Genomic DNA, 23,216 nt, shown 5'->3' on the forward strand with positions numbered 1-23,216 from the left:
ATCCCCTCCCTCTCAGCCCAATTAAGAGGATAGAAGGCTATCACACAAATATGCCACTGCTCAGAGACCTGTGAAATAATGCTGGCTAAAGTTAGCTGGGCTTACAGGCCAGGCCTTTCTAGCCATTTTCCAATTAAAGACCATGATCTACTAATGAATTATCAAGCCTGACACTCAGAGGTCTACGCCAGTGGGTTGTTTGATCGGAGGCCTGGCTTCTCTTTTATGCTTTTAAAGGATTAAAGTATGACTCAACGAAGGAAATGTGTTGTTTAGCTGTTTTCTTCATCTTTTCACCACTTCCAGATTGAATTTGGCAGAGCTAGCACCCCACATCTGATTGATGCGAATACCTTTTTGCTTGCCTATTAGGTGAAATGATTCATCCGAGTGTTGTGGACATCTCAAATATTGAAGTCAGATTTAACATTTGTGTACTTCAGTTCTGTTTTAGGACAGCAGCTGTCAAACTGTCATAAATGTAATCTAACATGAAGCAGGAAAAACAAAAGCCAGTCGAGCTTTGGAAATGGGATAACAGTCTTGGGTTTGACTGCCCGCAGCAAAGAGTATATTCATAATGTTAATGCACAATAGAGTGGCTGACAGAATAATCCACAAAAACACATAGTACTATTTACTGTCATTCCAATCTGAACGCAGTAGACAAATATGTAATAAGAGGCAGCGTTTGTCATAATATTCACATTTGCACACATTCAAGACAGACAGCTTCTAGATAGGTTACGATTTTTACTTGCAATCAGTACATGACATACAATTAAGTATTTACAACAAAGAATGGCAGCTGACACAAAGCGAAAGATTTCAGTTCAAAAACAGGGTGAGGTAGGATTAAGAGGATTTGTATGATATGTTGGGAAATGGTAGAAAGTTCTCGAGAAATTTTGAATGTGAAAGATGGTAACACTTAATTTTACAGTGTCCTTGTGACACGTTTCATGTAGTCACTGAACTTTAAATTATGCATAATTACATGCAACTAACCCTACAACAAACCTAACTCTATAGTATCCCTATAGTAAGTACATGTAGTTAATTAATCTTACTCTGTACTTAAATGTATAGTTACACTGTAACAAGGACACCTTAAAATAAAGTGTATCCTGAAAGTTAAATGGCAAAAGATACATGAGTTGTAACATACGCTTAGACCTTTACAACCAAAGTCTGGTTTAAAATAAAGGGCCTGTGTTACTGTCTCAACTCAACAATGTCTCAGTTCATCTACACCTAACAAGCCTAAACTTAGTTAAATATTTACACAGATAATGTGTAGCTTGAGTGCTTTGGTATGGTATTTCATAACCCTACGAATGAAGAAAATCTCTGAGAAGAAAAGCTTGGTGCATTGAGACGGTTATTGGCACAGCAGGAGTTTAATATTTTCCTGTGAAACATTGATCAATCATGCTCTTAAAAAAGAACATGATTTCTGTGATTAAATTAAACAACAAAGTCTGATAGGCAACACTTTATGAAATAAATGTTTTAAATTATCTCAAACTTGAAGTAGTCACGGTTGCTAAATGAGTCTCTGCATGGGTGTGCGTGGGAAAGGCTTGCATTGTAGAAAAATGTACCGTTAAATCTGCAAATGCTTGCTATGGTCAGATGTGGAGTTTTTTGATAACCAAATTCCACATTTAATACTAAAGGTGAGGTCATATATTTTCTGAAAATATAATGTTTATAACTGAAGTATTGCTTTAATGAACAGTTTACTGACATTCTTTAAATAACCTAAAAACACGTCTCAAATAAACAAAAAAAGTCTCAAATAAACAAATGTTATGACAAGGCAAATAATAAATAAATAAAGTCATTCAAAAATAAATTATATAATTCATGCCAATTCAAGTGCTTATGTGCCTGCATGTCCCAGACTAGAAACAAAACATATTTTAAGAAAGACACCCTCGATACGCAGTTCCCCTTTTTGAGTCTCTTTATGAGGTCTTCCTTAGAGGTCTACGGGACCCAACACAAGTTTTGAATTGCTGAGTCCATGCGGGTGGAAAGATACTGATAAGTGGCAGAACCTGATTTCGCCAAATGCAACATATGTTCCTGGATCAACAACTTTAGCCCCGTTTCCACCAAAATTACCCGGAACAATTTGTACCAGGAACTTTTTTACAGGAACCCCCCACCCCCAGACCTGCAAATGTCTGCGTTTCCACCGCGATCTAAAGTTCCGTGAAGATTAGGCAAATTAGTCCGGTGATGCAGGACTGCGCGCGACTGCTCCTCCAAATCAGTGAAGGACAGTAATCATTTTTGCGTGTACCGATTGAAAGATTTAGTGGACTGTTTACATGAGACGTTATCTAAACCGATCTGGTGTTTACATGTGATGACTTTCAATCGCAATCATTTTGTCACATGCAGTTTGTCTGCTGCATCAAAAATGTCAACGCCGTTTTCTCCAGCAGCTGGAATGTGTTAACTGTAGCCATAGCAACTCTTAACGGCCACCAGGACTAATACAGCATTATATAAGCTAGCTATTTATTTGTTGTAAAGTGTAATAATCATCTCAGAAAAAAAAAATTCTTCTGTCAGGCTGGGGCAATAGACGCTGTGTCATTATTCCAACATTATCTTCATAACTTACGAAATAAAAAGTTTACCCCTCAGACAAATGAACTTTCCTCTCTTGTCAACATGAGCACGGCGCGCGCTGTCACGTCATGTAAGGACGCACACTTAAAAGTAATCGGTCAGGTTGGTTACATGGTGAAAAATAGACTATAAAAAAATTAATAACAAGTATGGAAGAGATTCAAGCTGTGCTGCTTTTGCTGGTTATGTATATAGGTTTACTAAAGAGGTAATTAACAATGACAGAAAAGAGCAGCATATTCAGAAAGCTTGTAAAGCTAGATTTAAAATGACAATGTATATTATTATCAGCTATTACGGACATTGAACGTGAGATGGCTGAGACGACCGCGCGCCATCAGACAGAGAGCAAGACTGATATTTACTGAACGTAGACCGAACCTTTGCAAAAGACTTTTAAAAATACCGGTTTAAATAAAATGCTGCGTGAGCTAAACCAATCAGCATGTTCAGCGCCCAAGTCCCGCCCTCGAAAGTTCCTGAACTTTGAAAAAGTACTACCTCGCGAGCAGGGCTGGTTTGGAGGGGGAAATATTTACCCGGAACTTCATTTAGACCCTGGTTCCTACGGTCAAAACACACCGAGTACCACCCAAAGTTCCTGGTTCCTGGGAAAAGTTCCTGAGGTGGAACCGCGGCTTTTGTTGATCGTGGAACAACATTTCAATCAACCAATCAGATTTGAGGGAAACACGTTTACAGTTTATGCTACATTTATGCTAACAACCAGTGTTAGGTGCTTCTACATCAGTGTTATTCACCAATCATTTCCTTCTGATTTTAGGATAACTTATGGGTACAGTTAGGTTTACGGCTAGGGATATGGTTTGCACAAAGTAATGTTCCAGGACCAACAAAATATGTTGCCCCAGGAACACATCTGCAAAATCATGATGTGCTGAAATGACTTGGCTCCCGCAAACATATAATTGTCTTATATAATAACTGCATGCACAAGTTTGTTACTGGAGATACAACTGTTGTGTGTATGGAGACACACAAGTGTTGTGTGAGTATGTAAATGGGAAAAAATAGCCTATAGACACTGGAGCAAGATTCTATTCAGAACTGAAAAATATACATATACCTCTTCCTACAGGCTTTTGCTTGTGGTAACGGGACTAAACGTGAAAGTTGTGGTTTGGAAAAGGATAAAATATATCACATTTTTGGCAGGAGTAAGTGGAAGCAGGAGCAGGACAGAATCTTGCGGGAGCAGGATTGAACAATCCATCACCAACAGACCTCTATCTTCCCTTACAGATGGTGGACGGCTGAAAGAAGCCAGGCCAAGGAGGACATGTGCAGTCTGACTGCACCCTATCGAAGAAAAGAAGCCTTCAGTGGACTTCCACTTGGTCAACAGTCTGGAATGAAGCTAAGGGAGGAAGGGTCCTAGGTCTTGACCCAGCTTATAGGAACCCAGAAGGTCTCCCGCTCCAGTCTCTCCAGGATGCTACGTAGTTCCGCGCAGGCACTGGCAGTGTCCTCCTTAATTAGGACCCGATCCACGAAAGGACCATATTGTTGATCTATCTGCTGTGCAGACAGACGCATTTCCTGCAGGTCCTCCTCCTGAAAATAAAGAGATGCGAGAGTGTAGGGCATAAATATTAATAGTGAGAATGTGTGCAAAAATATATAATAATCAAGCTAGCGATACCATGTCTGTAGATTCTGTGATTTTCCCCATAAATTTAGCAAACGAGACAAACCTTAAGCTGATTTTCAAAGCCAAACAGTCATAGGAATTGTATTGCAATTATTACTAAATGATATAATTTCAAGGCTGACTTTTGAGTGGTTGGGAGAATTTTTGTTGATCAGTGCCACAGGGTTTCTTGAGAGCTGAGTGATGTAAACCTGTTATGAGACTCACTGTGATTCGTCCATGTTCACCTCCTCCCGGCGAGGTGCCGGCACTGCGGCGTCTGCGACTCTCCGGGATTCGTGGTGTTACGAAAATAACATAAGGCTTGAATTCAGCTGTCCTCAGTGCCTTCAGAGCCTGCAGCAGGTAAAACAACAAAACCAGTAATGTTGACACTACCTATCCATGTATAGTACTGTTTTTATTTTTTTATTTTTTTTTATAAATCACACTACTATTCAGTAAGAATGCATTAAATTAGTCAAAAATTACAGTAAAGACATATAGTACACCCTGAAAGTAATAACAGAACTCCACATTTTGTTGTTACAGCCCTTTTCCAAAAGTATACTACCATTTTGCTCAAATAGTAAATTCAACAAATAATACCCCATAATGACAACAAAAAGAAGTTTGTCTAAAATCTTTGCAAATGTAAAAAATAAATCACATGTACATAGGTAGTCACATCTTTTGTTGTGAAATTGAGCGCAGGTGCATCCTGTTTCCACTGATCTTTCTTAAGATGTTTCTACAATTTGATTGTAGTCCTATGGTAAAGGCATTTGATTGGACATTATTTAAAAAGTTCCATGGTGCATGTCAGAGCACAAACCAAGCCATAAAGTCCAAGGAATTTTCTGTATTGTATCGAGGCACAGATCTGGGAAAGGGTACAGAAATATTTCTGCAGCATTGGAGGTCCCAATGAGCACAGTGACTTATCATCTGTAAATGGAAGAAATTTGGAACAATCAGGACTCTTCCTAGAGCTGGCCGCCCAGCCAAACTGAATAATCAGGGAGAAGGGCCTTAGTCAAGGAGGCAACCAAGAACCCAATGGTCACTCTGACAGAGTTCAAGCTTTTCTCTGTAGAAACAACCATCTCTGAGGCACTCCACCAATCAGGCCTGTATGGTGGAGTGGCACATGACAGCCCACCTGGAGTTTGCCAGAATGCTCCTTGAGGACTCTCAGACCATGAGAAACAAAATTCTTTGGTCTGATGAAACAAAGAATGAACTATTTGACCTGAATGGCAAGTGTCTTGTCTGGAGGAAACCAAGCACCACTCATCACCTGGCCAATACCATCCTGAAAGTTAAGCATGGTGGTGTCAGCATCATGATGTGGGGCTGTTTTTCAGTGGCAGGAATTGGGAGACTGGTCAGGATTGATGGATAGGATTGAAACCTGCTCCAGAGCGCTCTGGACCTCAGACTGGGGTGAAGGTTCATCTTCTAACAGGACAACGACCCTAAGAACACAGCCAAGATAACAAAGGAGTGGCTACAGGACATCTCTCTCAGACTTAAACCTGATTGAACACCTCAGGAGAGATCTGAAAATTGCTGTGCACTGACTTTCCACATCCAAGCTGATGGAGCTTGAGAGGCCATGCAAAGAAGAATGGGAGAAACTGCCCACAGATAGCTTTACCAAGCTTGTAGCTTCATACTCAAAAAGACTGTAATTGGTTCCAAAGGTGCTTCAACAAAGTCTTGAGCAAAGGCTGTGAATACTTATGTATATGTGAATTTTATTTTATTTTTTGGTATAAATTTGCAAAGATTTTCAAACTTCTTTCACAGTGCCATTATGGGGTATTGTTAGTAGAATTTTGAGTAAAATAATGAATTGAATCCATTTTGGAATAAGGCTATAACATAAAATGTGGAAGTGCTGTGAATACTTTCTGGAAGCATTGTAAATGTTACAAAAAAGTATCTAAAATAAATGCTGTTTTTTTTTTTAAATTGATGTTCTCTTTTAAGTCATCAAAAAATCCTGATAATAGTAAAAAATGCACCAAATCATAATGTCATAGAATGATTTCTGAGGGATCATGTGACACTGAAGTCTGGAGTAATGATGCTGAAAATTCAGTTTTGACATCACACTACAAAATTACCTTTTAAAACATTACAATAGAAAAATGTTCAAATGTATAGAAAAATAGAAACATTTTCAAATGTAACCATAGTACTGTTTTACTGTATTTTTGACCAACTATATACAGCTTTAGTGAGCATAAAAATTTCTAAAAACAAAAAAGATTTGACCCTTATCTACCTGACTTTCATAAACTTTTCTTTATTTAGGTTTGATATTAAAAAACGAAATGTTCACCAAGAGATTTTTTGCAGTCTAGTTTTAACCACTGATCTATATAGAGACATATAGGTCAGAACTATATAGTTCTGTTGAAATAATAGGAAATTATATGACTTTCCTGAGAAATTCATTGCCTGATGAGACAACATTTTTATATATAAACATCCTAAGCATGTAAATGGTTATTCGTTTAGTGTCAGGAATTTCCCGTTTATTGAAAAGTTACATTCATATTCAGTTATGAACATATTACATTAATATTACAGTAGTGAACATCAGATCAGTTAATGATTTAATAATAAATACTGGTTATGTAATAATTAATTTAACAAAATTATAGCAAAAGCATACATAACAATTTAATTATATGGAAACTAAATGCCATACATTTGAGATGCCATTTGTCGGTAGGGAATAGTAAGATGACAGATCGAACCCTTCCGGTGGCTTCACCACGTGATGGCAGTTTAGAAAGCATTGAGAAATCCAGTAATTTATATAGATCAGTGGTTTAAACCCAGCAATGAACTTCTGAAGTCCATTTACAAAATCAAATATTCAGTAAATGATGAGGTCTGTAAGCACTTATAAACTTCATGTTCAGTTTTAGCCAGTAGCGGTAAAAAGAATAATGCAAGTTAAATTTCTTGCCATGACCATAAGAAGAATTCTTGCCATTGGGGTAAAGTGCTGCATGTGGTCTTGCACAACTAATATGCTTGTTGCAATAGGCAAGTAGCTCCACCTGAAGGTGAAACCAGTCAGTACATATCGGCATTGGAGAATGGCTGTGAAAGTGAATGTGATGCAGGAATATTGTAAATATAACCAAAACAACTCTAGAACTCCAGAACAACTTGTAGAAATCTACAAAACGTGCAAAATGTAATAAGACATATGCTTTCATGAATAATTTAAGTGTATCATAGAATGGCTTAGCTGTTTTCATGTAAATTATAAATGATAACATTTACAGTAGTTCTTGAATCAGCACCCAGGGCAAAAGCTTCTGTAATTTACCTCAGGCTGTACATCTACCAGACACATCTTGTTCTTGGCTTGAACAGAGCGGATGGCCTCTATACTTGTTCCATACAGATTCTCCTTATACTCTCCATACTCTATAAACCTGCAGAAAAGCCAGGGTATGACAATAGGGCAGTATATTTTCAAATGGTAGCAAAGAAGCAGCAGTACAAGAATACCACATCATAGCAGCACATACTTGTTATTCTGTGCATCTGCATCAAAAGCCTGCTTAGTCACAAAGTGGTACTCCACTCCCTCCTTCTCATGGCTTTTTTTGGGCCGTGTGGTGTCTGTGATTGAGGACAGAGAGCCAAAAATGTCATGCGGTTTTAAAGGGATAGTTGAAAAATGATGCTATCATTTATTCACCCATATGTACTTCAAAGCATGTATGACTTTTCTTTGCAATCATAATAGGAACTGAATCTTCCTTTCAAGCTTCAAAAAATGATGTAAAAAGACCATAAGTGGTCCATTTGTGCTTTTGCACCCAACTCTATTTCACTTTGATATATATAAATGGCAAGGATATTCTTCAAAAATTTACATTTTGTGTCATCTGAAGAAGAATACTAGGGTGAGTAAACAATGACAATTTTTGCTGATTTAAAGGGACACAGATCATTTCTAAAGTCTTAAAAACACTGGAAATGTTCAATGTTACTGATTTGAACTATGTTTGTATAATGTAATTAGTTTTATCATCAGGAAACAGCAAGAAGCAAGACCTACGGGGCACAGCCACCGCGTAGCGATGGGGATTTTCTGCAATGACCTTTTGCTTCAGCTCATTGATGCGTGCTCCCAGAGAACCTGTGCAAAGTTAAAATGAGAGCATTTATAGTACCATATTTACTTAAAGTGCTACACAAGAAAGTTACTGAAATAATAGATATTCTGAAGCTAAAAAAAAATCATTATTGCCACTAGGGGTCAGTGTATCATCAGAATGTGGGATGCAGTGAAAATCTTGCTAATACAGGCAGTGGTTTAGAAGGTATAATGCAGCTCCAGTCTAGTTTTTAAGGATAAATTCTGTTTAATTATAATATTATATATTTTTAAATAATATTTTTTACAGGCATATTTTCTGGAATTGCTAAGTGTGCCGAGTTCGCTTCCTTGTTCTAGCTGCCAAGTGTACTAAATCATATTTTAAATGTGCTTAATAGGACAAGGTCATACTGATTAGGCTGTTTTTTACTTTGTAAAATGGCGAGGATTTAGACAACCATCTGTCCTCCGATTAATATTTAATACTACTTTTACTTATTAGTACTTTTTTAATACTAATATTAGTTTCTATATTTCAGTTAATCAGTGGGCTGTGTATTGCACCAACATTAAACATTGCACAATATACACAGTATATGAAACATTGAACTGTAGTTGAAATGTTATGTTTTATGTTATCTTACCAATGAGAACTACTAATCGGGGTCTCTCATTGGGCCTCTGCTGATAACGTGTGACTTCTTCATAGGTCAGGAACTCTGTGTCATTCTGGTCAGAAGCATTGGCATCTCCTGAAGAACCACGACGGTCCTTCCGGCTTAGACGAAAACTTCTCCTTAAACCGGCTGAGACAGAGTCACAAAATCAAAAAAAACTGTTTATTACATGTCTAAGAGAAGACAAAATATATAATTGCTAATCTAATCTAGACTAATCGTTTTACTAAAAGTCAGTGGGAGTTTTAAAATACAGTAGAAACAGTAATATTGTGAAACTATCAATATTTAAAATGACTTTTCTGTTTTGAAATACTATAAAATGTTATTTATTTCTGCTGAATTTACAACATCATTACTCCAGTCTTCAGTGTCACATGATCAGTCAGAAATAATCTTAAATGATGATTTCCTGCTCAAGAAACATTTCTTATTATATCAATGATGAGAAATAATGAGAAAAAAAAAATAAATAAATAAATATATATATATATATATATAGTATTATATATATATATATATATATATATATATATATATATATATATATATATATATATATATATATATATATATATATATATATTGTATGATTTATTAATTATTTATTATATAATATTTTTGTAAACATGATTTACTTTTGCAATATTCATGCATTTAATGCATCCTTACTGGGGAAAAAAGTATTGTAATATAAAAAAAAAAATTATCTTACTAACCCCAAACCTTTGAATAGTAGAGTACATTTAATGTATTTATAGTTATGACAGAATAATGTGACAATCAAAGACAATTTAATTGATGAAATTCTATCAGCAGTCAACTTTCTTTAAACTTGTCAAACATTCACTTTGTATAGTAATGATAAAGGCATTGCCAAATGACAAAATATTGAAAATATTGATTTGTGATTAGACATATCCTACAACTGACACTTTCTGCCTCTTAACTCTTGTGATCTTCACTCCGACCGCTAACAGAATTGCAGATGTTATGAAAAATGTTGTGAAGGGTTTTTATATTTCAGGACATGGAGGTTAGTGGTGGCAGCTGTGTGGGAAGATTGATGACTGTACCTGAGTAAAACTCCCAGGAAAACACCTGGCCACAGGAGGGTGCCACTGCATTACACTTCGAAGAGACTACAATGCGCATTAGACCACCTCACACTTGTGCATAAGCCACACTCTGCCTTCAACAGCTGACCCAAAATCACTTTTGAGATCATTAAGGTTGTTAAGAGTTGTTGAATTCTGCATTAGCACTACCCCTAAAGTCAGCCTGCTCAGAATGTGCACGTTCATCACAATTTATGTGACGTTTGTGAGGAAAAATCTGCAGCATGCAGATTTAATGCATTTAAATGTAGTAAAATGTGCTAAATGTAATAGAGAGCAGCTGAAAGCAACAACACATTATCAAAATAATTTAAGGGATATGCAGAACGTTTTAAGTAACAGATATTTGAGGAGTTCTGCTGAAATTTCCAGACGTTTGATAATATTCTGTGGAGGCAGATTCTTTGCTGTCAGTAAATCTGACTTCTAGACCCTCCCACTGTCATCTTTGGCACTTCCCAGTACTATTGCCATTAGATTATTGAAATGATTCTAGGTCAGTGGCTAAGGGCTGAACGTTGCCATCACGCACTTTAGCTATCACACACTTGACTCAGTGAGTGAGTGCACAGCCAATCGTGCAGGGTGGAATGTGCAGAGTGTCCTATAGAAGGGCAGCAGCCTGACAGTGGATTTGGAGGGGTGGGGTTTTTAGGGATGGAGGACTAAATAAAGCAGAAGGTAGCAGAGGAATACATTCACACAGAGACCAGGCAAGGGAAAGTACTACCTGCCAGAGGGGAGGAAGGTAAGGTTATAATAATGTATTCTCATCTATAGTTTCAATGTAAACTAAGATTTGGTCACATCTGAAACAGAGGACATGTCTCACTAAGAATGAATTTCGCCTAACGATAGCATATTTTCACATGCTGACCCTGTTGTTGGTCCGTGTGCACTACCGTTTAAACGTTTAGGGTCTGTGAAATTCTTTAATGTTTTTGAAAGAAGTCTGCATTTATTTGATCAAAAATACAGTAAAAGAGTAATACTGAGAAATATTATTACACTTTAAAAAAAACTGAAAACATGTAATTTTCATCATCATTCACTACATGATCCTTCAGAAATCATTATAATATTCTGATGTTTTTTTTGTTTTTGTTTTTTGCTCAATAAACATTTCTTAATATTATCAATGTTAAAAATAGGTATGTTGCTTAAAATTTTTTCAGGATCTTTTGATGAATGGAAAGTTCAAAAGAACAGCAATTAATGGAAATCATTTGCACTGCTATAAATGTTTTACTATGACTATGCTGAATAAAGCTATTAATTAAAAAGAAAAAAGAAAAAATTACTGATCCCAAACCTTTGAAGGGTAGAGCATATATTTCAAGTTAAATTTTTGTCATAATTTAATCAGTTACTAATGCCATGCTCCATAAATAAAGAAAAAAGAAAGTTCTATTTAAATAATGCTATTTCAGCATAAATTTCTGTGAAATTTAGGTTTCTGTGCAGATAAATTGCATCAGCGTTTCAGAAAGTGAAGATCTGCAGATGAGAAACTATCAGTAGACTAACGCATTTAGGCCTAGGCAAGATTTCTGCAACACATTCTGAAAATAATGTGATAGCCTGTGAATGAAATATCTAACACTATATAAACTGAATATCACTTCTTGTCTTCACTCTGTTAACAGTTCCTCAAATTAACGCTCATTAACAAATGAGACTTGAAACATGGTAGACATGTTTAACACTTTTAACTCAGAGGCATTACAAACCCTTTCTCTCTTGTTATTATCAGAGTATGTGAGTGTTGCAGAGCATGATTTTTGAAGTTAGTTACCTCCAAACCTGTTCCATTACACGTGACCAAGAATTCACTATGGTAAAAACACTGCTTATGAGCAGTAATCAAAAATGTATTGTAATCATATTAATGTTATACTAATTACATTACCGGAAAGGAGTTGATGAAAATTACAAAACATTTTGTGAAAAATAAACAGACAGATATATGTGACTCTGGAACACTAAACCAGTCAAGTCGCACGAGTATATTTGTGGCAAAAGCCAACAATAAATTACATGGGTCAAAATTATTGATTTTTCTTTTATGCAAAAAGAAAATGTTCCATGAAGATATTTTGAACATTTCCTATCATAAATATATCAAAAATGTATTATTAGCAGTAACATCCCTTGCAAGGACAACTTTAAAGGTGATTTTATTTTTTTGCACCCTCAGATCCCAGATTTTTAAATCGTTTTATCTCGGTTCTATCATAACAAACCATAGATCAATAGACAGCTTTCATATGATGTATAAATTCAAATTCAAAGAATAAATCTCAAATTCAAAGAATAAATCATTGACCCTTATGACTGCTTTTGCGATCCAGGGTCACAAATGTGACAGGTAATCAATTCTTGTTTCCGCCACAGAATAAAAAAGGTAATTGCGGTATCTCACAATTTAAAAAAAAAGTTCTCGCAACTTTATTTTTATATCTCACAAATCTGGCTTTTTTTTCTCAGATTAGCGCATTTAAATCTCGCAATTCTGACTTTTTTTTCTCTCTATTGTGAGTTTTTTTTATCTCAGAATTCAGAATACAATCCATTAATGTTGAAAACAATAAAGAAATAAAGTCAGAGTTGCAAGAAATGTGAGGTATAAACTCGCAATTCTGAGAAAAAAAGTCTTAAGAATTGGGAGATTTTTTATTTATTTATTTTGTTCCATGTTGGAAACTTTCCTAATTCTGCTGACAACGGTACATACATTGCACACATTTCATTTCACTTAGCGTACATAATACATCTTTTGCTCAGACACTCATGCTATTCCTTTAACAGATTTTCTCTCACCGGGCCTATTTACACTTGACTACTTCATGTTTTTTAGCTATCCTGTCCCAATTGTTCCATTTACACTTGGGCACATAAATGTGTGTCTGCCAAATGAATGTAGATCTGATATTCATTCCCCACGCTATATCTAGTCACTGAAAGTAATAGATAGGCTATGTGTAGCAATTTATTTATCATCAGCTGATTTCAAGATCAAAGGCCACAAGAGGAGAGAAAGTGGAATCAGCACTGGTGAGAATATTCAGCATTCGCCATGTTTAATGAAGATGACTGTGTTGAGCTTCAGGATGAGATGCAGAACGTTGGGTTTAATTTGCGGCAGTTTGTGCGTCTGCTTGCTGAAAACAGATACTCATCATCTCCATATCTACGGTGCTGCGTGTTGTTATACAAATAAAATGTATGAATTAGGTCTTATTTAATTCTATAAACTATAATACTGATCTGCCAACATTGTCGCTATATTATAAATTAAAATAAGCTGATATTCTCACTGTTTTCTCCAGTACGACTGTACAGCCAAATCTAATTTTGTCGCAATATTATCCTGTTTGACACTGTGAAGCTGCTTTGACACAATCATGATTGTAAAAGCGCTATATAAATAAAGTTGATTGATTGATTGATTGTAGCGGAGGATCTGGCTACACCTTTTCCTAACCTATACCTTTATTTTTTACTGTTTTGGGTTGGATTACAATTCGTCTCAAATGCATTTTGAAGGGCATTTACACCTGGTCTTCTCACAATTCAATGCCTATCCAATTTAAAGAAATGCATGAAATGACCATGGGCCTAAAAGCGAGTAAGAAGCGAATAATGGAAATCCCTGCAGTGATTACTGAGAAAATACTTGTTCTGCTCCACTCACATACTCTTTCTATTACTATGTAAAATAAAAATCAAATACTATGCAAAATCGAAATCAAAACTAAACAAAAAATAGCAGCCCGCCTCACAGTCTCTCTTCCAGAGAAACATCAGTTGCACCACTGCAAATTGGCTTCTTCAGAGTGAAAGATTTGACTGACCTAAAATTCCATCATGCTGCCAAATACCCCTCAATCCGGCCTCCCCTCACCAAGGGCTCAGCCATGGCTCTTGGCACAGAGGCAGGCAGCAATAGATGCTCACTCAGGCAGAATGTTAGTACATTTCAGATTTAGCAGGCGCCACCTGGGTTCAGGAGTGGGCATGCAGGTTCTCACCTATGTACTGTCCATTGAAATAGCCCTCACAGTCACAGTCTTCTGTAGGGAAGCAAGCAGGGAGAGAGGGAGTGAGCAGAGGAGATCAGGAGAGAAGAAGCAGGGCTGCAGAACTACAGTTACACAAGCAGGTTCAACGATTAGGCAGGCGGGCAGCAGGTATTTCAGCACACTGTGGAGGCTGTGGCCAACCAAGAGGCTTTTTTATTTGCCAGGAAGAAGATGATGATGTGTTAAAGTGTAAATAATAAGATTTGCTTTTGTGGTTGACTGGGACTCAGAGTAAACAATGGGTGTTTTATAACCTACGGTAAACAGAAATGAGGCATTTAGATTGAAAAAGAGGCGAGAAAAGGCGGTATAGAATGGAATGGAATATAACATCACCTGACAGTTATAGACAATCTAAGAAAGAAAGCATGGGAATACTTGCAGGTGGTGAAATCAGTAATTTGGTTTTTGTTGTGTTGATCTAAATGCTATCCATACTGGACTTCTACTGACACCCAATTGTGTCAATGTAGCATTATGCAAAAGCAAGAGGTGTCAGTTACTGGTGCCACTGTAAAAATGTGTTATTTACAGTCAGCCAGATTCATTTATTCCATATGCGAAAGTGTTACAGATAAAGTACTTGTATTTGGATGGTTATATGATCTCAACATGACCCTGATGAGGTGACTAGCCCCAGGTAAAACGTGCGCGCGCGTGCGTGTGTGTGTGTGTGTGTTTGTACAGCAGAACAGCAGTTGTAGTCTCTGTCCAGGAATTAAAATAGATTAGGTGAAAGACTGGCCTAATTTCCTAATCACTGTGGTACCAATACGTGTGTGTTATGTGTGTTTTAGTGTGAATGCGTGAACTCAAATCTAGAAATCCCACCTTTATCACATCCCTGGTCATCTGGTGTCAGCAGTAAAAGGAAAAGGAAAATATATGATGACAACAAAAGAAGCCAAAACTGCTTAATTTACTCTGAACAGGAAAATTTGCTACACTGGCCCTGGAGTTTATTTATTAAATAGAGATTATTCATAAATGACATCCTTCCCACATCATGCTGGTCAACAGTGAGCTCATGAGTACATAGACCACATAGAGATGCAGTAATAAAGGAAAAAGCAGAGGAGGAGCAGATATAATACATGTAATGAGAGTCTGTGAGTGAGGGAGACAGTGCGTGGGGGGGGGGGCATGTTGCTAAACTGCAGATGTGTCTGTTCTCTAATCAGCTTTAGATTAGTGAACATGAAGCGCTTGGTTGGAGCTCAATAATCACCTGGCCACTTCACACAAGCACACACGAGCAAATGATGCCCCCCACCCTCGTTAGTCAACACTGATTAATAACTGAACAGGTTTTTGGTAAGGAAAGGAGAATCACTGAAATACTCACAGACAGTTTTTTTGGGAGACTTGGAGTTTTGAAGAGTGCCCATTTTTATTCTGTAGGCTATCCGCCTGAGGAAGAACACCATATGAGGAGAACTTCAAACAGCTGAAAATATCCAATCCCTTGGCAAATATATTGTGTACTGGTCTGACTTGAGCCATCATATACTATTGCGCAAGATCAAACAAAATCCTATTCTTGGTATATCAAGCCAAAATACACCCGACTGAGATGAAAGACCAAAATACAGGCTGGCCCATCTCTGTCTAATAACACCCATAGGGGGAATAATTAATAATTGATTTAATTGATTTAGCCTAAGAAAACCGCATGCTGATATTACAGACACTTGTTTTTTAAGCAACCTAAGTTACCTTGTGTTGGTTTACCCATGTGAAAAAATAACTGATTTGAATGTACACTTGTAGAAGGCAAAAGGTGTTTTTTGTGTTTTTTTGAGTGGGGCTCCTAAAATATTTAGCAGTTTCATGCAAACTAAACATCTCTGAGGTAGTAGACTGTGTGTTTTATGGATGATTTGTCCCACCTCTCTTGAAACTGTTTGGATGGGACGAGTCCTGCACGCAGGCTGCAGTCTCCCACTCTCTTGGCCTGCCACCACGTCTGATCATCCTGACTGACCACCTGCAGGACATCTCCACGTTTAAACGGAAGCCCTGCCTCCTGACACGGCGTGGCTTTGTCCTCCAGAGGAGTGTAATCAAACAGTGCCCGCATGTAGACCTGAAGAATACACATCATAAAAACAAGATACAAAGTCAGTGGACAAGACAAAAATACTGCTGGGCGGGTTACTGTTAAATTACTAGGTTTTTTGCTTATTTATAGTCAATCACCTTGCTCTCTTTCAGCTTGTCCTCCTCTTTGATTGCTGGGATGATCTTCAGTGTGATAGAGCCTTGTGATTGAGACTAAGAAAGAGAAAACTGCTAAAATTATATAATAATTGGTTACAAAAAATCAAGCCAATGTTGATTCTTGTTTTATTATGAACTCTTTCTTATTATGCATTCTCTTTTTACCAGCAGACTCTTCTCTATTCTTTTTTTTTTTTATGGGCGACTCCCTGGAGGTTTGTTATTTAGCAGGTCCACGTCAACTAGGGGTGTAACGGTACACTTATACGGTACAAAACTTCCGGTACGGTGCATGTGTGTACCAAACAGTACAAAAAGCATTTGTTTACAGTTAACAGTAGGCCTGTTTTACACGTGGAGCATACTTCAGTCCGAGTTCCCAAACATATTAAGTATTCTGTCCATTTTCTCATGAAATTCAAAGATAAATGCCGTTTTGACGCTCTTTAATGTGTCATTAGATTTCACTGTAGCCTGGATGCCAGCCGAACTCAGCCCCGCCCACAACATTTGAGCTTGGGCAGTTTGGTCCGGACTTGATCCATAGAGGAGTAATTATGTCCGAACAGAAACTATACCGACCAATGAAATCATCAGGGCGGGTTTTAGACGATGACGGACAGATGATAAACAGTAACGTAATCATGCACGTCATCAAAGACGCTTTCCGTGGATTGAATTTGTTCAAATCCTAAACGGAGAGCTTGTTTGTATATGCATTCACCTCTTCTCTCTGAAATGATGACCGTGTTGGTAAGTAACTGTGTATCCTTAAATTCTTTTTTATTTTACAACACCGCCAAAGATCGTTTATTCCAGCGCGTGTGCAGACAGGGTTGCCAAGTTTTTACAACAAAATCTGGATTCTCCTGAAAAAAATGGCGTTTGGGGGGTAAAATGTGTGTTATTTTGGCAAGGTTTCCTACTAAAATTCGCTTTCCTGGGTTTAAATATCACATAATTCAGGTCACTTCAACTTCAACCAGACATGGAAAACAACCCGCGAACCCTAGAATTGAGTATGACCATGTCAGGCTAATATCACTGTATAGGCACGGCACAACTGTGCGCAAGTGAACACGATCATCTCTACAAAGAATACATTGAATTAACATCTGAAGGTATGTTAAGGATACATCTTACTGAAACATATAATATGTCATTTAATCACTCAATCAGTGTTTCAATGGTGGTAAGATGCCAATAAAACAGCTTGTAAACAATGTCACAGCATGAAATTTCAGTCATTCAAGTCATTCAGTGTCCACAGCTGGTTAGTTCACTAGAGAAATTAACTCTTTTGCTAAATATATGTACAATATATTCAGCAAAAGTATTCGTAGAGATTAAGCAAACTAGTTTAATTTTTCTTCTTAGTTTTTTATTTAACTTCTTTTTAAGTTAAATAATTAATAATTGTGTAATTGTTTTATTTAATAATTTATCCTACTTAATTTTATCACTGGAAATTATGCGCTTAAAATCTAAATCATTGTTTGTCCGTCCTTTTGCGTGACCATAAAGAAAAATTCCACATCGCAATATTGAAAATATTTGCATCTTAAACCGTGAGGACGAGCCAGGACGAGGTATTATCACGATGTGCAAACCTTGTGCGAGAGTTATGCCAGTGAAGAAGTCTCAAACTCAAGTGTCAATTATTCAGTACAGAAACTGAAAGTAAAAACTACCCGAGCTTGTGGCCTCTGAGTGACGCTGCATTAATGCCGTATATTCTCTTAGAGACAATGAGATATTAGTCAAATTTATTTTCTTAATATTACACTTGTGGCCTATTGTGATTTTTTTCATGAATTAAGAAGTATTTTGTGATAAACAATTTATTTTTTATTTTTTACGAGGAGTAAGCTAATCTAACTTATCTTAAAGGGTTAGTTCCCCCCAAAATTTAAATTCTGTCATTAATACTTACCCTAATGTCGTTCATGAAATCTGATGGCTCAGAAAGGCCTTCATTGACACAAATGTCATTTCCTCACTCAAGACCCATAAAGGCACTAAACATGTCGTTACAAAGCCCATCTCACTACAGTGGTTCTACAATACTTTTATGAAGCGACGAGAATAGTTTTTATGCGCGAAAAAAAACTAAATAACAACTTATATAGAGATGGTCGATTTCAAAACACAGCTCCCCCAAGCTTCAAAGCATTATGAATCAGTGTATCGATCGCCATCACTCAGATCGCCAAAGTCACCAAAGTTTGACACGTGATCCGAATGATGACAGAATTAGCATTTTTGGGTGAACTATCTCTTTAAAATATTGTGTCAAGATTGAAATGCTTTGATGATAGAAAATACCTTGATACAAAATTTAGGAAGCATGTGTTGTTAATTTTGTGCTTGTGTGTTGCTTATATGTTATATATGTTTTATAACACAATTATAAATAAATGTGGAGGAAGTTCTTACCAGTAGTTGACTGATCTCATCTGGTCTCTTGTGCATTACAGAGCTGCCGTTGACTTCTCTCAGTTCATCTCCGACATGCACCAGACCTATGGAGATTCACTACTGTTCAAGCTGCATCCGCTGTGTTTGATCCACAATATACTTTACAGGCATAAGTTCAATACATTTTTAATGACCAAGATCATTCCCACCACACACACAGCAAATCTGGATTCTATTCCCATGGCAACAGCTGTGGTCAGGTGGTTAGTGAGTCCACTGATTCTCTTGATTGAGTCTCGGGAGACCTTCTTTGAACACACAGACGGGCCATTGCAGCAGATATACAGCACAGTGCCCATCACGTACATGAAAATAGGCGTATCTAGCACGCTCAGTAGAGGTGCAGGGATATTCAGACACTTCAATGGGTTTAGAAATGAATACAAAACCTTTGAAGACTGTAGTTGTTTTTCATTGATATACTCAATGGTAATTGAAAAAGATAAAACATATTTCAAGGGTATATTTGGTAAAATAGCTTTGCATCATGATTGATTTGGAATCCAGCATGGAGTAAAATGAGATGTCTTGATTAAAGACATATTTCTTTTAAGTTTCACTGACCACTTCTGTCTGCAGCCCCACCCTTCATGATCCGAGCCACAATCACAGCCCCTGTGGACTCATCCCGCCGAATAGTGGCACCCTGAGAGACAGAGAAACACCAAACTACAATGACCTAAATATTGATAATGATTGATTATCTGATTGAAATCATATTCGGTGACCTCTAAAAGTCTATTAGACGTTTTAGTCACACTTATAGTGTATACATGTTCTTGCAACTTTTGCTTTCTTGTGTTTTGTAATAAAATCAAATATATATTTTAGATGAAAAACTTGTAGAATAAATAATAATTAAAAATGTTACATTGCAACTAACTGAAATAATTTACCTTACTAAAGTGGCTAAAACTAAATTGAATTATTTCATAAAACTGAAACCAAAAATAAATCAATAGTTTTACATTACTACACCTTAAACTAAAATTAAAATAAAAACAGATACATTCAAAATAATAGTACGTAAATAATAGCAAAATCACAACTGGCATGGTTTCTTTCTCTCACCAGTGGCTCTTTGTTTTTGACTAGGCGGACGATCTTGACAGAGTCCTCGTCTAGTTCATCCTCAAAGTCATCGGGAAGAGGAGGCAGCACAGGGTCAAAGTTCTTCTGGGCCACCGTGTCATGAACTGACAAAACCGCCTAACAAGCAGGAGGGATGTGAAAAACTAGATTTTGATTCCGGCCAACCATTTTAATTCAGATCGAACACTGTGATGAAATGAAAATGTTGTTTGTACCTTGAGATGAGGTGATGTCAGCAAATGTAGCAGTTCCTTTTCCTCAACACTCATCGGTCCACTTTGCAACTCCTCTGCCACCTACCAATCAGTAAGGGTAGAGCAAAATCAAAATCTCTTTAAAAATATAGTCTTCTAATTTCTTTTATTGGTTTAGCTGACTTCAAAGGACGTTTTAAGAAAAATTGTCCTCAAAGAATAGAAACATTAGAGACACAAATTTAATTAACTTTCTCAAGAAAGTGTAACACAGAAAGCTGCTTTGTCAAGCATTTCAAGGTTCCCTCTTTTCCCCACAGATTCCATTAACTATAGTCTCATATATTATTGTAAAAGGCCATTAATCTTGCCTGAGGTGTTGGATTTATGACAGACTGCAGCACTTACATCCTCTGCCAGAGTGGAGGCACTGTGGAGAACTGGGGTGGGGCTATGCCTTTCATATTGGCGCAACTTCTCGTGGATCTAAAACACAATACACATATGTATACAAGAGCTGGAGAAGATTTTTACACATTTGCTACCATACCTTAAAATTAAGCTAAGGTAAATAATGCATGTATTAAGTAATTTATAACATATGATGCTGCATATATGAGGCAAATTCAGTGCAAAGCCCCCACACACAAACACACCTTCATCAGATAGCTGAGACTTCTCTCACTGAAGACATCCTTGAGGAAGACCATGTCCTCTTTGTGATTGGCATCTGGACGCAGCTGTGAGGTCAGCAGGGCAAGCGTCTCATGCAACCCTACATGTACCCAGGGGATCGGTAAGCATCTTTGTGACTGTACGTAAGTGTTTATGTTTATATTTATACATTTGTGCAGCGTACCTGCTCCTGCAGAGAGGACTGGCATGGCTTCTTTCATCGATAAGGAATGTCTTGACCTAAAAAAAGAAGAAGTAACCATTATAGCAGTATATGCACACTACAGTCCTGACAGTGTTTATTGTATTGATAGTTTTCATTGAAATTTTAAGTTTGCATAAAGTACTTGGAAAAAGTAAACATTTGCGACACTAACTTTCAGATATCTTCCATAGAGTTGTATAATTACATCTTTAGCGTCTACGTTTTTACCTGCAAACGAGGGCCATAACCACTAGTCCGAATAATCCAAATACTCCAAATTGCATAATAATAATGATTAATTTCTAAAGATTGACTCTCAGTCATTATTCAACCTTTTCTCATGGTTTCTCAAAAGAATTCATAAAAGTATAGAATATAATAGCATTTCTAATAGGGCTCATTGTAACGCAGGGTTACATCATGCCCCAATTGCGCAATTTTGTTTACATCTAGCTACCCCAATTCCTTGCGCTCAGGCAGTTTGGCAGGACTTTGCCTGGAATGCTACAAAGTTGTGAATAGTGGTTTGAAGTCATCATAACTTACGGGCTCAAAAACCTGCCTGGAATGCCCTCAAGTCATGCCTTCAAACCACGACTCACGACTTTGTAGCCTACCAGGCAAAGTCACGCCAAAATGCCTGAGCAAAAGGAAAGGGAATGTTAAACAAAGCATGATGGACCAATCATTTCTAACAACTAAGGTGCTTACTCCTTACTTATTTGAGGAAAACTGTAATTTGTAAAATACCATGTACGACTTTCATAAACACCGCATCTGTAGAGGTTGCCTTTGTTGTTTCACGGTCTATGTAAATTCAGAACTCGTAACTGGGAGTACAATGATCTAGTTCGATTTCACAGGTGGGACGTCAAGGGTTTGACTGCCGTTCCAGTGTACTTTCACAGGAAGCAGGATGGAAAAAAAACACTGCCATAATGTACTGTCACGGGTTACACTGGCATTATGAACCAGTTCTTTTTAATGAATCGGTTAAATATTCATCGCTTTTTAGAATTATTTCATAATTTATAAACTTTGTAAAACATTGTCCCAGTAATTGAACTGAACTTTGCAGCACCCTGAACACTCAAAAAAAAAAAAAAAAAAAAAAAAAAAAAATGGCATTTCACAATACCATCACTGTTGAGCAGAAACAAACTCACAAAGGTGACAGGACCATGAAACCAATAGGTAACTCCTTGTTAACCCTGTTAAAAGCACCTGTTATTTTTTCTTTATCTTTAATCTACAAAATCCTGTTTTACAATGTATGATTCATCTACCATCTGTCTATTTTGTGTATTCAAGGCCATAGTAATCTGTTTAAATACCTGCATTGGATCAGTACATCAAATCCCAATACTTTTAAGCTTGCAACTTATATTTAATTTAGTTCTACTGAGCTAGTGTGCATTGCCTTGATAGGATTAATGGCTATTCAGCTATGATAAAGTGCTAGAATAGAGGAGAGAGAGTGACTGTAAGAGATGAGGGATGCTCTTCTGTGGGTGCAGAGAGGCCACATCAGCAGGAACTCAAAGCTCAGAGTGCTGCCACAACTTCCTCTTTTATACTCTTTCTCCCTCACAAACACTCTCCCAGAGCAATTCAGACGTGCAGTACTTTCAGAGTGCCAAGTGGAACAGAAATAGCATTTCCACAAGCACTGATCTGTCTAGAAAAGAGACAAGAGACAAAAAATAGAAACTCTACTGCTGCTTTTTCCTTCCTCGCAACGCTCAGAGTATTAGGTGTTCTAACAAGTTTATCAGTTGAACCAGTCAGAAATCAGCTACAGTGAAGCTTGCCTCTATAATAAGACTGAGAGTCTAGAATGAATACTGATGTAGGTGGATATGTCAAGACTGAGAAATGTGTTCATTGTACAAACCCAATTCCAGAAAAGTTGGGACACTGCACAAATTGTAAATAAAAACAGAATGTAATGATGTGAAAGTTTCAAATTTCAATATTTTACAACATAGATGACATATCAAATGTTTGAACTGAAAAGTTGGGACAAGGTCATGTTTTCCG

General features: G+C 37.1%; 1 protein-coding gene across 2 annotated transcripts in view; it reads right to left on the reverse strand.

Annotated features, from left to right (window-relative positions):
• Window positions 1-669: 669 nt before the first annotated feature.
• The window catches only part of mpp3a (MAGUK p55 scaffold protein 3a), a 39,020-nt gene continuing 16,473 nt past the window's right edge, over window positions 670-23,216 (reverse strand). Inside the window, exons 2-20 of one of the 2 annotated variants that reach the window (XM_067418832.1) lie at window positions 21,156-21,211; window positions 20,953-21,071; window positions 20,705-20,782; window positions 20,318-20,398; window positions 20,082-20,219; window positions 19,575-19,656; window positions 18,969-19,054; window positions 16,512-16,586; window positions 16,202-16,398; window positions 15,658-15,722; window positions 15,144-15,164; window positions 14,262-14,303; window positions 10,189-10,254; window positions 9,080-9,241; window positions 8,394-8,474; window positions 7,858-7,951; window positions 7,653-7,761; window positions 4,526-4,654; window positions 670-4,221 (exon numbers count right to left, since the gene is read on the reverse strand). In XM_067418832.1, coding sequence (XP_067274933.1) covers window positions 4,042-4,221; window positions 4,526-4,654; window positions 7,653-7,761; window positions 7,858-7,951; window positions 8,394-8,474; window positions 9,080-9,241; window positions 10,189-10,254; window positions 14,262-14,303; window positions 15,144-15,164; window positions 15,658-15,722; window positions 16,202-16,398; window positions 16,512-16,586; window positions 18,969-19,054; window positions 19,575-19,656; window positions 20,082-20,219; window positions 20,318-20,398; window positions 20,705-20,782; window positions 20,953-21,071; window positions 21,156-21,192 — 1,842 coding nt within the window. In that variant the 5' untranslated portion in view covers window positions 21,193-21,211 and the 3' untranslated portion in view covers window positions 670-4,041. The remainder of the gene's footprint in view (window positions 4,222-4,525; window positions 4,655-7,652; window positions 7,762-7,857; window positions 7,952-8,393; window positions 8,475-9,079; window positions 9,242-10,188; window positions 10,255-14,261; window positions 14,304-15,143; window positions 15,165-15,657; window positions 15,723-16,201; window positions 16,399-16,511; window positions 16,587-18,968; window positions 19,055-19,574; window positions 19,657-20,081; window positions 20,220-20,317; window positions 20,399-20,704; window positions 20,783-20,952; window positions 21,072-21,155; window positions 21,212-23,216) is intronic. The other variant, XM_067418833.1, reaches the window with a different exon arrangement.

This window comes from Pseudorasbora parva, chromosome 2 (assembly GCF_024679245.1).
Source record: "Pseudorasbora parva isolate DD20220531a chromosome 2, ASM2467924v1, whole genome shotgun sequence".
Taxonomy (NCBI): Eukaryota; Metazoa; Chordata; class Actinopteri; order Cypriniformes; family Gobionidae; genus Pseudorasbora; species Pseudorasbora parva.